We start from the raw sequence: 20,519 nt of genomic DNA, 5'->3' as shown, positions 1-20,519 counted from the left end.
ATCCATTCTGTCATTTCCTGAGTTGTTAATTTTAGCCATTCTGACTGGTGTGAGGTGGTATCTCATTGCAGTTTTGATTTGTGTTTCCTCTATGCCCAGTGATGTGGAGCATTTTTTCATGTGTCTATTGGCAATTTGTGTGTCTTCTTTGCAGAAATGTCTGTTCATGTCTTCTGCCCATTTTTAAATTGGGTTTGTTTGTTTGTTTTTGGTGTTGAGTTGTATAATTTTATTATATATTTTGGATACTGACCCCTAAATGACTAAGACAATATCATTTGCAAGCATTGTTTTCCTTTGCTGTGCAAAAGCTTTTTATCTTGATGAAGTCCCAATAGTCCATTTTTGCCTTTGTTTCCCTTGTCTTTGGAGATATGTCTAGTAAGAATTTGCTGTGGCCAAGGTCAAAGAGGTTGCTACCTATGTTCTCCTCTAGGACTTTGATGGATTCCTATCTCACATTTAGATCTTTTATCCATTTCGAGTCTATTTTTGTGTTGGCATAAAATGGTTGCCCTGGATTTTTTGAAGCAAATCCCAGAATAGTCTACTATTTTATAGAAGTTTCAGTATGTAAATCTAAATGATAAAGACTTTCCTTAAATGTAATCCTAATGACATCATCAGATCCCCAAATTCCTAAATATAAATTACTTCAGATTATCAAATATCCAATCAGATAATCCCCTGAAAGTTCTTTCCTTTCATTTTTCCAGTTGATTTAATCTGGAGCTAAACAATATCTCCTGTTATGTGTTAAAATACCTTCCAAATCTCTTTTAATTTATAGGTTTCCCTCTGTCTTTTTTTTTTCTTCTTATAATCTTTTTGCTGCTGCTACTATTGTGGATGATGTTAAAGCTAGGTCATGTATCTGGGACTCTCCCATTCGTGGTTCTGCTGATGGCGTCCCTGGGATGTCATTTGACTTGTTCCTCTATTCCCTATATTTCTTATAAATTGGTAGTCAGATTCATGTAGACTTTTCAGGTTGACTACCTCGCAGGTAGCAATGCATTCTCCACTGGTGGAAGACTGATGTCTGATTGTCCCTTTGTTGTCATGTTTGACAGACTCTGATATCCTAAATTCTATCTTTCCTTCTGCACTTATGTAAGCCAGGATATTTTTTTAAAGATTTTATTTATTTATTTGTCAGAGAGAGAGAGAGAGTGAGCACAGGCAGACAGAGTGGCAGAGGGAGAAGAAGGCTCCCTGTGGAGCAAGGAGCCCAATGTGGGACTCGATCCCAGGATGCTGGGATCATGACCTGAGCGAAGGCAGCCGCTCAACCAACTGAGCCACCCAGGCGTCCCGCCAGGATATTTCTATAAAGAAAAATCTCCTTCATCAGTCATGTGATTACCCTATAGTTCATATAGGAGAGGCAGGATATGTGCTTGATTTTTTTCCCTTTCCTTAACCAGTTTTCAAAATAATGAGTCGACCCCTAGAAACTTCTAAAGGCAATCAATGATGTTTTATTTTTATTTAGTACTACTTATAAATTTCTTAATATGAACATGTTTTATGTGTTTCAAGATGGGATATTTATAGATTTTTCAGGGTCTGGTATAAGATGGGTTCTTCAGTGTGGACAGGCTGATTAGATTGAGCAATTTGGGTGTGCCATAGTTGAGAATTCCTGGACACGGCAAGGGGAGGGTTTAAAGAGAGTCTTAAAGAGTGCAGTCCCATGATAAGTGAGTTGACTGATCCGTGGGTCAGAGTAGGAGCTGTTATTCTGATGAGAACTAGTTGGATAGTTGGTCCATAGCTCCAATAAATGGGTTCTTAGAAAATTCCTAAAACAAATAAAAAAGGTATTTGAAATATATATTTGGCATGAGATTTTCCCATGCAATCTGAGGTTTATTTATTTATTCTTTCAACCTTAGAATTTATTACCCTTAGGTCTCCAAATATTTCCTCCTCTCCATTTTTATATCACTCCTTTTCTGCTCTAGCTCTATCCTTGATATTAATTAGGATATTTAAAATAAGCTGCCTTGGGGCACCTGGGTGGCTCAGTCAGTTAAGTGTCTGCCTTCAGCTCAGGTCATGATCCCAGGGTGCTGGGATTGAGCACCACTTCCTGCTCCCTGCTCCACGGGGAGCCTGCTTCTCCCTTTCCCTCTGCCTGCTGCTCCCCCTGCTTGTGCTCTTTCTCTCTGTCAAATAAATAAATAAAATCCTTTAAAAAATTAAAACAAAATCAAATAAGCTGCCTTATTTCCTTTTCTTAACCTTTTCCTGCTGCCTCTGGAGAGTTGCTGAAACTTCTTCCAATCACGAATTCCTCCTCAGCTGTATCTGTTCTCCTATATTTATCCCACCTTATTAATACATAGCATCAATGAACATTCGTTGCAATTTTTCATGCTTCATATTTCTCTTTGTTTTTGTTTCATGATTCATACAGTGGTGTTGGCTAGGAACCACCTTGAAAGTGCCTGCTTGAGTACCTGGGTTCAACTCACAGTTCTAGAGCTTAGTAGCATGCTTACTAGCATACGCCATCACTGCTTTGCTGTGCCTCGGTTTCCCTCATTGTTTCGCAGATAACAGTGACTTCTGCCTAATCGATTATTGAACAATGCTTGTGAAGCCCTTAGAAGAGAAGCCGGCACCTGGTAAGTGCCATTTACCTTTAGCTACCTAGGATCGTTCCCCACCCGCGGGGAAGGATTTGCTGAGACTTTCTACTTCTTCTTACTCTCTGCAGTGGCCGACCGATCCTATCGTGGCGGGCCCGGGCCAGCGCTTGGGTCGGGAAACGGGCGGGATACCCCGGCAGGTGCCACCGCGCAGGTGGTGGAGGCCTAAGGCCCTAGAAAAAGGCGGCACTCCCGCGAACAGGTGACTGACCTGGGCGGGGCCAGAGCCGCTCAGGTGGCGCCCGGGGTCAAGTCCGTGGCTCCGGGAGGCGGCCGCCGGGCGGCGCTGCGTCTCTTTCGGCCGCTGGGCCTCCCGGCCCCGAGCTCCCCTGCCGCGGGCGCTCGGTCGGCTCCCAGTCCCTCGCCCGGCCCCGGAGCGTAGGATGCAGTGCCCCGGCGCCCAGTACCTGGTGAGCGACCCCCCCCCCGCGCCCCGGAGCGACGGGGCCCCCCACGGTAGGCGGGGAGGCCCCGCGGGAAGTCTAGGGGTCCTGGGGGCTGGTTCGGGCGACCTCCTAGCACGTTTCCGCCTTTCCCAGTCTTCGCGGATACAGCCCCCGCCCCGGCGCCGCCGAGTCCCGGGGACCCCTGGCGGGAAGGACCCCACTCAGCGGCTGGGGCGGAGGCGAGGGAGAGACTGGCTGCGGAGCACAAACTTGGGGCCGCCTGCAGGTGCACCTCCAGGTAAGGGTTTGGCGGCTGGGGACTTCAGGTCCGCTCCGCACAGAGCGGGTGTTTCAAAGTCTCTGTTGAAAACTTCAGGGGGCCACGTTAAAAAATAAATAAAAGGAAAAGAGGGGAATAAGGAAAAGAAAGAAAATTACTTTGAGCAGTCTTCAGTACGTTTGGCGGCAGGTTGGGAACCCATAGGATTATTTATCCGCCTTTCCTCAAGTTCACCCCCCCGCCCCGCCTTTTTTTTTTTTTTTCTTTTGTCTGGAAGGCTTCTGCAGAGAGAACCCCCCGGCAAAGAGAGTGGAGACCTCAGCTTTATAGGAAATGCACAGATACGACATGGTTATTCCTGTTCTTTCTCTTCTGGACTGGTTTGGTGAGTATGGGTGCCCAGTAGGGAAGAGAGCCCAGCGTGTGCCCTGAAATGACTGGGCCCAAACAGCAGTCGCCTTCCTGGTGCCTTCCCTGGGGAAGCTGGGGCTCCAGGTGGTACCCGGTTAAGGTCTGTGCTGCGATTAGAGACCGCTGCCCTTACCACTGAAGAAACATCAGTCCTCCGGAATTCCTGTCAGGTGACTGGCTAAGTTGGAGAGTCTGTCTTACAGCATCAGGCCACATGCTAATGGGAGCCTCCATTAGGAAAGGAGAATCACCTTTTAGGATTGTTATTTATATGCTACTATGTGGTCCTCTATTATCTGAGCTCACTGCGTGCAAGTTCTTTCACCATCCCAACCCTCCAGACGAAATAGTCGGCACCTGTTTGCCATTCTTCTGATACAGAAAAATCCAGGGTGAGCCTATAGATAAATGGCTCTCACTTTAGCTGAGCATAATGTACACATGCTCGGTCTGTTGTGTTTAGCAGCTAATGGGGAAACGAGCCTTTGATATAAACTCTAGTTAGATAGGTAATGATTTTTTTCCCATTCTAGTTCCAATTAAATAGGATTGCTGGTAGACCTCATCAGGCTGTGCCATTTTAGTCCTGGGAGGGTCTCTTGGCAGCTAAATCTTGGTGCTTTGATAACTTATTTTAGAGTTGTAGGTCACAGCAGGAGGAGTTCCACTCAGCTTCTTGAAAGACCAGTCACGAAATGGTCCATCCTGCATTGAGGCACACTGTTAGCCGCATGGTTAATGATTAATTTACAAAGCAGCATTACAGCTACCCTGTAGTAATTACCTTTGTCGCAAAGATTTCCATTTGAATAGACCCTGCTAAACCATGTTTGTTTCTCTTTCCAAGTTCCTCTTTCTTTCAAAAGGCATTTTCGTTTGTTGACTTTACCTACGGGTTTCTCTTGACCGACAGGGTTACAGATACCGTGGGAGGTTGGGTCTTAAAGGTGTGACTGAGTGCTGTGAGTTGTCAAGTCACGGCCCTCCAGGCCCTCCTGTAGGAGCCGGGAGAGAGTGTTCCTGCACTACATCCTCCTCTGCTTCCCTGCGGATGCTGCTGTTTCTCCGGGGCCCTAGTGTACAAAGGCAGCGAGCGCCTGTCCTGCAGGTGCCTGGCAGCCTTGACCTCAGCCTGTTCATGTTACTCGGTGGTCTTCCCTACCCCCTCCAGGGTTCAAACCTAGGACATCACTACCAAACTCTCAGCCTAACAGCCATCTGGGGAAAGCATTCATAGATGGCCCATCACAGCCTGAAGAATTAGGAACCATCCCAGAGGTGGCACAGAGCTGGAAACCGCTTTCAAATGATGTGTCGTTTGCACAATAGAAAGCCTTAAATATGCCCGTATTCTCTTTACTGTATTGCATTTGGATAATAATGAGAGCCCTTCAAACCAACTGGCCTTTCCTATCTTCTGCAACATTTTTAAACCACGGATGCTTAAAACAGGGCAAGGCGTGTTTTTCTGTCTCTGCTGTTAGGTTTCCTGGTTTTCTGATGTCCTGACCAGTAACGAGGTGCATGCTAGACGGGGTGATTGATGGTGCTGCCCCGAGTTAGGACAGAGGAGGTCTAGGGTGGGGGGTCAGAATTACAGCCAAGTGCAGTCTGCTGCAAAGACAAAGGGTGCCGGCCTTTGTTTATATTTGCATAAGACACAGAACAGAATGTCTCAGATTCTGGACCATGTCTGCCTCTACTTACCTCTGCAGTGTTCTCCCCCATCTGCCCTCTCCCGTTCCTTTTAAAGACTCCATTTTCTGGATCTTTCATGGCACCTTGATTGTGACCTTGGTCGCCTCACCATACCTGGTATCCATCCGCTCCTGCTTTATCACCCATCATATAGAACTGTAATTGTGTGCTGGGAATTAGAACAGAGTGATGGTTTAAAGTAGTAGTAGTAGTAGTAGGGCAGGTGTGAAGCAATCCTTCCCACCCTAAAACGAAACAAAGCTTCCACTCCTCCCACCAGCTTCCCAAGGGAGATACTAACTGCAGAATGTTGATAAGAGGAGAATACCCCTTCCTTATTAGCTCTCTGGGGAGCCAGGCAGCAGCCCCGCTTCCCTTTCCTTCAAGTCCAGACCCAGTCGGGATCTTCCCACACTCCAGAGAGCGGAGGAGGCAAGAGAAGTAGCTTGGGCCTGGGTCAGCAGCAGCAGCCCATATCCCCTCTGAGTACAGGGTGGGGGAGCTGTCCACCAGCAAAGGCGATGCTCTCTCGTCCTAAAATCTGACCCGGAGCTGAGGAGGTGCTGGGGAGGGCCGGGGACAGAGAGCCCGCCCATCTTCTGGGCTGAGTTTCCTGAAGGCAGGCACTTGGTTTTGTTCATCTTTGTGGCCGCCCGGCAACAGTCTCTGGCACACACTGGGCACTTCAAGACTGTTTCTTTGATTTCTACGTTAGTAGCGAATGAAGAGTATCTGCGATGTACTTGACTTTGGGACAACGCACCTTTGGGCCATGGGATGTCATTACTGTATTTTACTGAGTGGTGTAGCATATCCGCACTCCTGGAATGATTATGTCAGGACTGAATTACTGAATGCTGTTCTGTGCATTGTCAGCTGGGAAGCTTACCACACTTAAGAGGGCATTCTGGAAGATACACAGTCTTAGTGAAGGCATACAGTGCGAAAGTCATCTGAGCGGAAATTTCAAATATTCCATATTAATGATGAAATTGGATACTAGTAACTGTAGGTTGCAGGATGTTGTTGTCCAGAATTCCTGAGATCCTTTCTTTTGTGTATCTTAAGCACTTACCCAAACACCATTTTCTCCCTTGTGATGGGCAGTATTTGATACACGTCTGCTGTGTTGCCTCTGCCCCCTGAGGGTCCGAGTTCCCTAAATAAAAGACAAAAGAAGAAAGAAGAGCGAAAGGGTGGGAGAGGTGAGGAGAAGGAAGGGAGGGAAAAACGGAAGGCAGGAATGAGGGAAGGAAACTCGGGAAAAGGGAAGGGAAGAGGAAGGAGACAGGGATGGAAGGAAGCTCCAGGGTGGAAGTAGTGCCCCAGGAACCCTTAGATAAGAACCTCAGGGGGTGTAGAGCTGCCCTGTTGAAGTTAGACCCAGAAGGAAAAATGACAGACTCTTGGAAAAGACGGTAGGATGTGTGGAGGTGAGAACATGGAGAACAATCTGTTCAGCCCTTAAGTATGTTCTTCTTACCTAACCTATTAAAACAGGTGTGAGAGTAACAGCGTCCTGACTGGGGTTCCTGACATTGTCACTGAAGAAGAGTACCGGTGATGCTGGGGAGCTTGGCTTTCTCCCTGGCTGCACTCTGTATCAACACCCTTGGGGATGGGGGGCGACTCCAGGGGGCGGGGTGGAGGTGGGGGTGAGGCGTAAGTTTTCAGCGCATGGGCCAGGCTCTCACGTGCCCCTTGGGTTTTGCCAGATGTTCATCACGGGCTACTCGGTGGCAGCGGGCGCCACAGGAAGACTTCTCTTTGGCTATGACAGCTTTGGCAACGTGTGTGGCCAGAAGAACTCCCCAGTGGAAGGGGCCCCTCTTTCAGGGCAGGACATGACCCTAAAAAAGTAAGTGTTCCAGTCAGTCCCCAACCTAGAGGGGCTGTACTATATTTCAGAACTGTATCAGTGAGCCATTTGGAGCCTAGAAACTAGTACTCCTTTTAAAACTGTCAGCCTGTCTCATAAAAAGGGAGCTGTGTGTGTGATTGGAAAGGCACAGGTCTTAGAGTCAGCCAGTCCAGAGTTCAGATTCAGCCTGTGCTACTTTTCAGCTGTGTGGCCTGGGGCAGAGCACTTAACCTCTCTGAGCCAAAGTTGTCGTCTTTTCAACTGGTTATTCTACCTACCTCACAAGGATCCACTGAGACACCGCATGAGCTAAGGCTTTATGTTAGCTGCTGCTGTTCTCCGTAATTGATCAGATTCGTGTCCTGTTATATGATACCAGTCATGCACCACCCACAGTATTTTATCTCAGTGGAAATCCCTGAATCCCAGCTGGGACTTCCGGGGAATGTGTCTCAGTAACTCCCCTGTTTACACTCTCAACTATGGCACTATGGTCAGCACCCCCTCCAACTCTGACACAGAAACAGAGAGACAGAAATCCCCGGAGGGACAAAAATCCCCAGCCATGATGTTTCTAAGAGGAGCACTGCCTTGTAATAGTTTTTGAGACTTGATCAAGAGCACCTCCTAGGAGAGAAAATTTATGGATCTAAATAGGTCCTGGGTGGCGCAGTTGTTAAGCATCTGCCTTCCACCCAGGTCATGATCCCAGGGTCCTGGGATCAAGCCCTGCATTGGGCTCCCTGCTCAGTGGGAAGCCTGTTTCTCCCTCTCCCACTCCCCCTGCTTGTGTTCCCAATCTTCCTGTGTCTCTGTCAAATAAATAAATAAACTCTTTAAAAATAAGTAAATAAATAGGCCCTGAATATACATTTGAAATCACCAAATGCAAATCTCAGACCAGGCCTCTTCTACCCCTGAATGTTGCTGCTGAAGGGAGGAGCTTTGCCCTGCAGGGCATGGACTGCTGTCTGGCATTTCCTCTGGCACCTGTGGGTCACTTACAGAAAAGAAGGAAGGGGCTACCCAGATGGACCCATGCATGCTGAGAAATGGTCAGTTCCTCTTGGAATTGTAAAGTATATATTTTATTCTCTGTAGCCTACAGGTAGAAGTAACGAGGCATCCCATCAGCAGATGAATGAATAAACCTCATGTTTGTGTGTGTGTGTGTATGTGTGTGTGTGTGTGTGTATATATATATATATATATTTAAAATGGGATATTATTCAGCCTTAAAAAGGAAGGAAATTCTGACACAGGCTACAACATGAGTAAATCTTGAGGCTATTATGCTAAGTGAAATAAGTTGCACAAAGAAAAATATTTTATGATTTCCTTCTCTGAAGTAACTAAAGTAGTCACATTCCCAGAGACAAAGCAGGATGGCACTTGCGGGGGACGGGGAGGCTTACTGCTTACTGGGTATTTTATGAGTTTTTTACCACAATTTTTTAAAAAGTAAAGCATGTATGTATCATACATCCAGGAGATCTGCACCCCCACTCCAGGTCCCTGCCCTAGAGGACAGCCTACTGAGCAGCCTCTGGGGCTCTTATGCTGTTCCCCCAATCTCTACAGCTGGAGAGGTGTTGGGCATGGTCTGGGGCTACCACTGCTCACCTGGCTCATGACTCCAGTAATGGCAACAACTGGCCTTGCTCTTGTCCCCCACCTACCCAAGCTGGAGTGGGAAGGGTCTCCTGAGCTTCCTCGTCCTCAAGCTGGGAAGCAGGAGGAGGGGCAGGCTATTAATTCACAGCCTCAGCTCTCCCCTTGTCCTTCTCACTTGCCTGAGTTCAGCTGTTTCTCTGAAGGACACTCAGGTGCAAATATGTCCTCCGTGGGCTTCATTGAGTAGTTTCTGCACTGGCCTGATGTAGCATCCCCTGGGAGATTTAATCAGTCCCTTTGCTTCGTCATTGACTTCCTCAGGTCATCCCTTAGTGTTCTCTCCCAGGAGAGACACTGGAGCCTGGTTCCTACCCTGCACATCTCCATAGATGACCCCAGTAGGCATAATACACGGTAAATGAAGCATTTGGTTATAAACGTTTGCCTATGTTATTCCCACGTTTAATAACATACGGACTTTTTTAAGGCGCATAATTAAACCCGATGAGAGGAAATGCTCTAATAGTCTTCTGTTTCCTCTGTTGCATAGACACGTGTTCTTTATGAACTCCTGCCACTTGGAAGTCAAGGACGTGAGGCTCAGCTCCACCGTCCTCTGCGTGGCCAGCTGTCCTGGAGAGCAGCTTGATACCCTGGAAGAGGTCCAGCTGTTTGCAGAAAACAATGGTGGGCACTGCGGGATGGGGCGCATTCTTTCCCCTCAGGCTGGGAATCGCAGCGGGGTGACCACAGTGGGGTCACCAGTGCCAACTTAGAGGAGACAGCTTGCCCTGACACTGCCTTCTCTGCAAAGCTGGAAATTGTCCTTCCTTGGGGCTGCTGCTTCTTACCTAGGAAAGGCCATAATTGTTTTCTCCTGGGCTTGTGCACTGTTCATTCAGTGTTACCTGGAATTTATCTGAAACCCTAGCTGTTCTCTGCTCACTGCCAGGGAGTGGTCTTCCCTACTGAGCACAGTGTAGACTGACCTGTAGGCCCCAGAGGCAGGTTCAGACAGAGGTCAGAGAGCTCTGTGCACACGGGCACGTCCAATCCTAGAGAGGGGCCGCAGGCTCTGGGCTGAAATGCCAACAAGTAAGTTCTTTCATTAAAACTCTGGCCCGTGGATCCTTGCTCTAATCATTCATGTAACTGAAGTATCTGGCTCAGAGCCTACCCTTGAGATTTACGTTACAAGGATTAAACAAGCAGAAGAAAGTAAAAGAAATTCAAGGCAACCCATTGCAAGGTTTATCTGCCTATGGATTCTGAAAAAATTATTTGCAAGGCTGGGTTAAAAATATCAAGCCTGGGCAATAAATCATCTTCAGAAAACTTGAAATGATTTTCCTGCCAATCCTATCACCTTCCAGTTTTGAATCGAGATTTTGGGGGTGGGGAGAGGTAGAGAAAGAACCTAATCTGACCTCCAATTTGTATGATTTGTATGATCGTATGCTTTTTGTTTTTGTGTTTAGAACACCTGTAGACCTGTTTTCTAAATCTGAGTGATTAATACCCTTTCCTTCCCGGTTTGGCGAAAGGTCTCCGGCTTTCTTCCTGGTTCCCCTACAAAGCTGAGCATAATGTAGGAAGATGGTACAATGTGTTTGTCTTCTGCTTCCAGGGTCCTTCCTGTGTGTTTATAGTTTGAATTCCGTCAACTACACCCAGAACCCAAATGCAGAGTCACTGTGCCCCACGCTGCCAGTTCCTCCAAGGTAAGAAGCTTCCATTTTTCCTTCTCCATCCGCAAAAGTCATGGGGTATTTGACGTGCATCTGTTGCTCTGTGGGTATTGTCAGAAGCACAAAGGAGGTATCTGGTAGAGCCCACCGTCTAGAAAAGGCCAGGGAAAAGCAAGGAGGGACTCTGCAACAATGTCATGGACAGTGGATTCGGAACCAGGCCACAAGAGGAGAAAACTCAACAATGAAGGTGCACATTGTCATACAAGACAACCAACACTAGAGCTATCGTATTACCAATGGGGTGGTTTTATCAAGTAGTTGGTGTGTATTTTTTTCTCCTCCACCTATTTATTACAAAGTAGAAATGGTTTACTTTTACTCTTTTCTTTCTACGAAACGTTGTTAGTTTTTATAGCTCTAGATTTCTCCAGAAGGAACAGACCTACCTGGGCAAGGCCGAGTGGCCACCACACACCTCTTCCCAATGAAGACTGAAAACGGGTCCTTCTCAAGGATTCTGCTTGTGAACTCCTTCTAGCGTCAGCCATTCCTGTGCCCTAGTGTAGTTCATGGCACATGGGAGGCGCCTCACAGGTATCTAGAGAATAAAGCTACAGTGATGAAGCAGGGATTGTTGCCATGGTAAGTGGCTCCCATTTGAGCCATTGAGAAGGTAACTGGGAAAATGCCGTGACTACTCGTGGCCCCCGTTAGAATGCTGAGATGTTCTGAAGGAGGACTTAGATTTATTTTGCTTTAGCATTCTTTGAAAAGTTGTCCACATGTTTACAATGAGGGAGACTTCTGTGCAGAGTCCCTGAGAAGTAATGATAATTTAAGTAGAACAAGGTATGTGCCAGCTGTCTAGCACGGTATTGATCAAACTCTTGATTGGGACCTACAGTAGGAAATGTACTCCATCGCTGCCCAGTACCGTGGACATACACCTTCATATGTACTTACGAGTGTAAAACAGAAATAGAAGTTTCACATGACAAGATTTCCGCTTGCTGCGTATGGTGCATACTAATTGTTCCAACTGTTTCACTTTTTTAAGACTAATTTTTTTCGTAATCTAATGGTTACAAGTATAGCTTGGAAAATGCTGGTCTCGGAGGTGCTTACAACAAAACACAACACTCATGTAGATTCCAGATACACAGGAGGAAAAATACAGTTGACCTTCTCCTGGCATTCTTTTCTAAAATGAACACTTTGTGTTACATGTAACTAAAAAAGGAGAGAGTTATTTGCAGAGGGGAGTATCCATTGTATATTTCTATACCTTATTTTAAAAAATTCTGAGTTTTGTCCGCTATCATTAATGTATCTCAGTGAAACATAACTAAAGCCAAAAACAAACTACAGTGTTGTAGTAAGTTAAATTATTTAACACTTGGAGAGAAGGGGTTTTTTGTTTGTTTGTTTTATCCTTCTACCCTTGGACCGTCTTCTTGTTCCCCCTCCTCCAGACCCTGGGCCACTACCATTCACTGCCTGCTTCTGTGAAACTGACTATTTCAGATTCCACATATAAGTGAGGTCATACAGGACTTGTCTTTTGAGAAGGACTTTTTTAAGGAACACAACTTGTAACTGTGCCTGCAGAGGGAATTGAAAGAGAATGGAATTTTTTCAGGTTGCAGCTTAAGCAGAGGTGGATGAGTTCTTCTTGCTGTGAACGGAACGGCGACTGTAATTCCATGGGAAGCTTGTATCTTGATGTTGTAGATGATAATGACAAACATTTATTGAGGTTTTGATAGTTGTCAGGTACTTTTCGAAGCTCTTGACATGTATTCATTTATTTGGACCTCTCAAAACCACTGGGCTCTAGGCATTGTTTTCATCCCTATTTTATAGGGTGAAAACCTAGTGCAAGGAGAGGGTAAGGCGGCACAAGCAGCAAGTAGAAGAGTTGGCATGCAAACCCAGACAGTGTCCATATTAGCTTCTGTAATCCAAAGCCAACAGTCAAGGCTGCATTGGTTTTGTTTTGCCTGGCAAATGGCCTCCTTGGGCTCTCACCAAGGTGGGGTTGGGGGAAGGCACATAGTCTGTGTCCTAGGGTCCCCAGTTTTCTGTCATGCCTGTCCTAGGCCTTTTCATGGAAATGCAGACCTTTTCATGGAAAGACAAATCTGTTGATCGGCCTTTCTTGGACAGAGTCGGGGGAGAGAAATAGCCTTGAGGGCTCCATTTCCTTTCCCTACACAAGCAAGAGTTTGTTTTAAGATGGAAATTATCATATTTATCATGGACGAGCACTGCCAAGAGTAAAAACTTGAAATCATGAGAAGTGTGGCCATAGGGCCAAAGAACATTTTCTGAATACCTCTATTGACTAAACCAGTTGTTTCTTCTTCCTCAGTCGATCACGTGAGGGGTAACATACCCTTTTAGACCAGTGATTGGATATCAAGAAGGTTTGTGTCCCACAGTATGAGCTATTAAGAGCAGTGAAAAAATAGTGCGGAAGATAACAAGCCAGTGTATCTTTTTCCCTTGGGGTTCAACATAATATTGTATTTTGAGTCCCCCCGTGTGTTTAAAATCTTAAAGGCTTGTGTTTTTCCACCCAGTAAGTTCTAGTCCTAGCCTCCAGTGTGGGTGCCCATGCATGTCACTTTATTGTTTGATCAGAGGAATTCCAGCAGGTCCATCAAAATATACAGTCAGCTCTTTGAATTACTTCCTGCAAATTTGAATGGCTTCACTGGAAGGGAGAGGAAAAGCAAAGTGGGGAAGAAACCACAGTCTGTGGGCCAACTAATGAGGTGCTCAGCGGGCAACTGGTGAGCCACACACCAGGGGTGACCCACATTTTTCATGCTTCTCTGTGTCACCCTCAAGACTGAGATGGGCCATTCTTTACCAGCACAGGGTTATAAAACGCCTGAAAAGCACCACCCTAACAATGTTGACAAAATTAAGGTCTAACGGAGAATTGTGTTTGGGGAAAAACAAAATGACGTTAAATGTGTATCTGACCTTATTTTTCAGAAATACTAACTGAAAGCTCAGAAAACATTTGCTCTAGCAACAATTCAGATTCATTGGTGTTAAGACTGTTTCACAGTAGAAAAGAAAAAGAAATTAGAGGTTTAAAACTCAGAGCAGGAGGTAAAAATTACTACTCAGCAGGTAGTAAGAAAATTAACCGAAAAACTACAAATGATAAGAGAACTTACTTAGATGCCAGGAAACACGATTAATATAATGAAATCTGCAGCATTCATGTATTTTCAAAAAGCTTTTACCACAGTGAGAAAAAATACAGGCAAAAATGAACTGGGTACTTTAGTGCCAAGAGACAAATTTAATCAGAAATACACGAGAACCATAAAAAGAATACTGTAATATGTTCCAGAGCTACAAGGAAAAGTTAAACAAATAGAAAAATACTATTGTTGACAGTATGACTCAACATTATAAAGATGTCATTTCTCTCTGAGTTGAGCTATAAATTTATCATGATTCCAAATAAAACAAAAAACAGAATTTTTTTCAGGAACTAGATAAGCTGATTTTAAAATTTGTAAGGAAATTAAAAAAAGAAAGCCCAAAAAAATCTGAATGAGAAAAACAGCAGAGACTAGCCCTTTCAGTTTTTAAAACATATAAAGTGTAATAACTAAAATACTGTAACGGAACTAACATGAGTTCACTCCTTGGTGAGTCACAAATAGAAACTACGGCAGGTGAGTTGTTGCATAAAGAAAATTTTATTTGCTGCAAATAAGGAGATCATAGGGGGGATGACTTCCAAAGCCCTGACTCCCGGAGCAAGGGTGGATGGGTTCCCTTTATTTACAGTTAGGGTGAATATTTAGAAAGGGAAGCCTTGTCCCATATGTAGAGGTGGGCATCAGGTCACACATGTGTCTTGAGGAAACATACCTGTATGTACACACATTGTATGTTATGTAAATGAGGTTCTTGCTTCTGTTTCAAAGTTTTAGTACTATGATGAGGTAAAAGTAACTGTCAGTCACTCCATGGGTCATTCCATGGTCCATCTGCACAGCTGTGAGGTGAGCTAAGCTCAAACTGGTCTGGGTGGTCATTATTGCTTGAGGGGCAGTTTTGGTTCCCATCAAGGGATGCTATGCCCTCATGTCTTTTGCCTGAGTTAAGAGATAAGCTACAAAGAAGAGTTTAAGGGAAAATGTGGGACAGAGGTCATTGTGTACAAGAAAGCTAGCAATAAAGGTCACATCCTACGGTCTAGCTGGTAACAGTACTATTTCATGTGTGGAAGGATCAGTGAAAGATACTAGATAATCCAGGAATAGACCCAAATGCTTTCAGAAATTTAGTACATGATAAAAGTGGCATCTCAAATCAGTGACGAAATGACAGGCATTTTGTCATACAACATACAACAGGTAGTGTTGGGCCAACTGGACCGGCATCCAGGAGAAAAAGCTGGATCTATGCCTCAATCCTTAAATGAATAAGTCCAAATGGATTAAAGACTTCATTTTTTTAAACTTGTTTTTTAGAGGGGGGCAGGGCAGAGGGAGAGGGAGAGAGAGAACTCAAGTAAGCCACACCCAGTGGAGCCCAAATAAAGAGATCATGGGGGATAACTTCCAAAGTCCTGACCCTGAGATCATGCCCTGAGCCAAAATCAAGAGTTGGATGTTTAATCCACTGAGCCACCCAGGCGCCCCAAAGAGATTAAAGATTTTAATGTATAAAGTGAACTGAGAAAGTACTAGAAGCCATGGGAGAATTCTTCTATAACCTGGAAGTATGGAAGGGTTCTATCTATGACTTAAAACTCAGAAGACATAAAATTAAAAAATGGGTTAATTTGGCCACATTAAAAATAAACATTTCTGCCTGACAAAACACAAGAAGCAAAATACAAAAATAACATAAGCAAAAATAACAGGCAAACAAGTTGCAATTCATATAAAAGGATTAGTTTCTCTAATTTATAAAACACCTTGCTAATCCAACTTTTTTTTAAATGTTTGATACAAAGTATTTTTATTTTTTTTTAAGTTTTTTTATTTATTTATTTGACAGACAGAGATCACAAGTAGGCAGAGAGGCAGGCAGAGAGGGAGAGGGGGAAGCAGGCTCCCTGCAGAGCAGAGAGCCAGATGCAGGGCTCAATCCCAGGACCCTGGGATCATGACCTGAGCTGAAGGCAGAGGCTCTAACCCACTGAGCCACCCAGGTGCCCCTCTAATCCAACTTTTAAAAGACCAACAATATCTCAGTATAAGAATGAGATAAAGACATGAATAATGCTTCCAAGATAAAGCACAGCGTTGTTTAAGCATATGAGAAGAGGTGGGACTTTCCCTATGATAGGGGAAATTCTGTGTAAGAATCTAATGTTTTCACACTTCTGGTGGTTAGATGACAGCACCTGCTGTTGGATAACGTGCTCTACTGGCAAAGGTGTAGGGAAATAGACACTTTCTTACATTGCTGAGGTGGGGATCAGTGATGAAGGTACGTACCTTTAAATCAAAACCTTCTCTACTTCTAGAAATTTAATTTTTTAAGCTCATTTATTTAATCTCTACACTCACTGTGGGGCTCAAACTCAGGACCCTCAGGTCTAGGGTCATATGCCCTTTCAGCTGAGCCAGCCAGGCACTTCTCTACCTCTAGGAACTTAATGTACGGGTACACTTGTACTGCTGTGAAATGACATTTGTGCAGATTTCTTCACTGCACTGTTTGTAACAGCAGAATAGTGAGAATCTACGTGGCTGTCAGTAGCGGGCTGCTTACATAAAGTAACACTATTTAGCTGTCTGTTTGATAGGAGGTGAACAAGCTAGGAATAGCTGAGAATGTTCTCAGCCTGAGAAAGTGCATCCATGAGAAATCTGTAATTAATGTTATACTGGATGGTGAACTTTTGGATGCTTTCCCATCTAAGATGAGAACAAAGCTCTGACCAGTAACATTCAGCATTGTCATGGAGGTCCTACGAACTGCGCAAGAGAGGAAGGAAAAGAAATAGAAAAGAAGTGAAATCATCATTATTTACAGATTACCTAATTGCTTATATAGAAAATCCGAAGGAATCTACAAAGTAACTACTAAGTGAATTTAGCAAAATTGCGAGATACAAGGTCAAAAAGCTTTTCTAGACGCTTACAACAATTAAGAAATCATTGTTAAAGTTCGTCTTTAGCACCATTAAAAAATACAGAATAACTGGGAATAAATTTGACAGAAGCCATGGAAAGAAGACCTTGACTGAAAACTTCAAGACCTTTCTGAAATTAAAGAACTCCAAAGTAAGTGGAGAGAGAGATTATACTCATGAATCGGAAGTTTTAATATTGTTAGGATGTCATTTCTCCCCAGATTGTCCTACAGATTCAGTGTAGTGCCCCCAACATAATTTTTTTAAGAAATTGACAAGCTTGTCCTAAAAAAAAAAAAATACAGGAACACTGAAGACTGAGAGTCTCACGCGCAAAATTCTTGAGGAACAAAGTTAGAGGGCTCATACCATCTGATTTCAAAGTTACTAAAAAGTGACTAAAGATTCAGACAATGTGGTGTTAAGAGAGTTCAACAGAATCCTTTTGAAGATCTAACTGACTTTATTAGCCGTCTCACAAATCAGACAGCGTCCGCCCAACAGGTAGAGGAGAGCTCTGAGAAGCTGAACAAAATGGGAGGTTTTTATAGGAAGGAAGGTGGAATAAGAAAGTTACTAACAGAAGGAAAGGCTTGTTCTAGGCAAAGTGGCTTTCCCTGAGGGGGGAAAAGCAAAAGGTCTCATTATGCAGATCACCTCGTCCACATGGTGCCAGTTGAAAAATTCCGAGCTGCCTGGTTAGGACTACATTTCTGGGGGAGGTTGAAAGAGCCATTAGATTAGTTATTAAGCCCTGGTTTGGGAACTTGGTTGAAGTGACACCATTTTGGGCGGGCCTTCTTTTTAACAATCACCCCATTTTGATCAGACTCTTGGAGTAACTGAGAGATCAAAATGTAAGGCCTTGGTGCCGTTCGCAGGTGCTGCTCCCAAGTTCTTGCTCATGTTCTTTTGTGCTGTACCCATAGGTCATGCCACCTCCTCCTAACTTCTGTGATACTCACAGGTCCTGCTTTCAGACATACATTCTTTGAGTCCTTTTCTTTGTTCCTTAAACTTTCCAGTCTTAGGGAGATCATTTGCTTGGTGGCCAGCAGCTATGATGACAGAAGTAAAGCTTTCCAGTGAATACAACAGCCCGGGGAGATGATTATGATTCCTATAAACAGGATAATTCCCAGTATTTGGAGAGTACTTTAGACCCGTGGCACCAAGACCCTGTGGAAGAAGTCACCTTTTAAAAAAAAAAAAAAAAGCCAAGTGCTTTGTTCTGTGTTTTTTACGTAATTGAGTTTCTGTTTCCCCAGAAGGTGTTAGCCCAGGTGCAGCGTCCTGTTGGCTGTGGCAGAGACACCCCCTTGCTCAGCTAAAAGAGAATCAGGAGCTGTTCTAGTATCAAGGACAACTGTTCCCAGAGAGTCTAAGGACATTTGTTGGTCTGCTATTGTTTTAACAGCAGATTTTGCAGTAATTTTAAGAGTTAAGGGGAAGTTTTCAATCATAGCTTCATTTACATTTATCCCTAACCGGGGAAATAGGGACCTGCCATAAGGAGTAACTCCTGAATCCTGAAACCCTCCTAGGTAGGTCAGTGTAATTCAAACTGAAAATTAAGGGGAGTCAACCAGGTGGACGTTTTATTTTATTGTAAAATGTTAGGGGCATAGTTAAATTTTCTCCTAGCCTGAAATAAAAGATTACCCCCACTTAACAATGACCAAGGAGATCCAGATGAAGGGGTTATCTTGCCAGGCCAGTGCTAGAGTAAAGGAACGGAAGAGAAGGAAAGGGGGTTTTCTGTTTAAAGTATGAAGTCTAGGGGCGCCTGGGTGGCTCAGTGGGTTAAGCCTCTGCTTTCGGCTCGGGTCATGATCTCAGGGTCCTGGGATCAAGTCCCGCATTGGGCTCTCTGCTCAACAGGGAGCCTGCTTCCCCCTCTCTATCTGCCTGTCTCTCTGCCTATTTGTGATCTCTGCCTGTCAAAATAAATAAATAAAATATTTAAAAATAATAATAATGAAGTATGAAGTCTAAATCTGGTGTCTCAAATGGAAGTCCACCTTGAGGTCAGCTACATCTCTTCCTCATCAATTTGACTTCGAGGTATTCGGTGTGTGCACGGGACCAATGTCGGGGGGGCCTTTGTTAGCTGTGAGATGTGTCCTCAAGGCTCTATGTCTTTTAGTCTTACAGCTGTGTCAGTGGTCAGGAGCACTTGGTAAGGTCCCTTCCCATAGGGTCAAGAGCTGTTGTTGGTTTTTTTAACAGTGATGTTTCCAAAACACCCAGTCACCAGGTTCCAGACTGTGCCCAACAGGAGTCTTTGAACCTGGGTTCATGGAAAGCATGTGTAACCTGTTCATGGTAGGCTTTAGCATAAGGCTTTAAAGAGTTAAAGTAGCTGGTCATACTGCATGAGACAGGATCAACAGAAAGTTGTTTTCTGAGAGAATTGTACAACATTTGCAAAGTTCTGTTAAGTTTTGTCTGATTTGCTGGGTGCAGTGGGTGCTTTGATCACTGGCAATCAGGAAAGATCTACCCCAAGTGGGAAACAGATTTTCTAATAATTTCTTTGGTTTTTTGGGGGCATCAGCCTTGCAGCAGGAAAATCTTCATCCCATCTGGGAAACACACCTACAGTAACAAGAACATACTGATAACCCATTTTTTCAAATTGCAAATTTATGAATACATTTCTAAAGTTCTAGAAGCATGTGCCTTTTGAAATTTTTCCATATAGTGTTAACATATACAAATATCTTTTAATTTCTCCATAATGAGAAGCTGAAAGTAGATAAACTTGTGGCTAACAACGCATTTGTTTTTTGTTTTATTTGGAAATTACCTAGGTATTTAATGAATTTAACTTAACTCATCATTTAACCTAACTCAGCAAAACTTTAAGGTTTTAGGTTACCAAAAAAAAAATTGGAGGAAACTATTTAAGTAGACATAAATTTTGCTGAAAAGTTCATTTATAAACTGCTGTCTTGCTTACATCTATTTACTTGTCCTTAATAATTATGTTAGATTACCTACAAAAACTTCATTAGGCAAAGTCAGTCATTACCTAAGCTATTTTTTTTTTGACTGCTCTTACAAGCATCAACATGAATTTATTAGGCTAGTGAGCTCAGATAGAATAAAAGTTTTATATTTCATCTTGATGTCTGTTTTCATTAAACTAGCAACCTGCAATTCACTTTCATATCAAGTATTTTTCCAGATCACATGAACTTGAAAAACATTTGGGTTTCTAGTTTCTGTCTTTGTAAGCATTTTAGAATGGCCAAACCTTACAAGTACTTGCCTTCAAGCCATGTAAGTAGAGCTCTTTTACAGATTAATTTCAGTACCACCACCTGGAGGTCTAAAATACCATATGCCTACAGCATAGCCACAGGCGCATTTAGCCACTCACCACCAACAACAAAACCCCAAAGGCAGAGAGACCAGTGATGGTGCAACAAGAAAGGAATTTCTTTCAGTGAGGCTGACACCGGGAAGGCAGTGGATTAGTGGCCCAAAGTCAGCCTTCAAAGTCCTGAAAATACTTCCTGGTTTTATATAAGGAAAATGTGGGACAGAGGTCAGTGTAGGTGCAGGTGTTCAGCCAAGGTCAAGCCAATCACTGTTTGGGGGTCATTCATGTGGGGTGTTGCAGGCTCTGGGCCGTCCTGATTGTTTTGAGGGGTAGTTTCATTCCCATCTGGCATGCCTTGCCCGCAGGGTCTTTTGCTTCAGTTAGGAGATAAACTGAAAAGACCTTAATCTGTTAGAAAATACAGACTGATGTTAAAAAAAAAAAAAAAAAAAAAAAAAAAAAGGTCAAAAAA

At 44.0% G+C, this 20,519-nt stretch overlaps 1 protein-coding gene across 1 annotated transcript in view; it reads left to right on the top strand.

Moving 5' to 3' along the window:
• Positions 1–2,941: 2,941 nt before the first annotated feature.
• SLC44A3 (solute carrier family 44 member 3) overlaps positions 2,942–20,519 on the top strand; it is a 94,250-nt gene continuing 76,672 nt past the window's right edge. The window contains exons 1-5 of the mRNA XM_080800310.1: positions 2,942–3,067; positions 3,601–3,708; positions 7,148–7,290; positions 9,458–9,594; positions 10,535–10,628. Of these exons, the coding sequence (XP_080656436.1) occupies positions 3,041–3,067; positions 3,601–3,708; positions 7,148–7,290; positions 9,458–9,594; positions 10,535–10,628 (509 nt within the window). The 5' untranslated portion in view covers positions 2,942–3,040. The remainder of the gene's footprint in view (positions 3,068–3,600; positions 3,709–7,147; positions 7,291–9,457; positions 9,595–10,534; positions 10,629–20,519) is intronic.

This window comes from Martes martes (genome assembly GCF_963455335.1).
Source record: "Martes martes genome assembly, chromosome: 4".
Classification (NCBI taxonomy): Eukaryota; Metazoa; Chordata; class Mammalia; order Carnivora; family Mustelidae; genus Martes; species Martes martes.
This window is presented reverse-complemented; position numbering and strand designations above follow the sequence as displayed.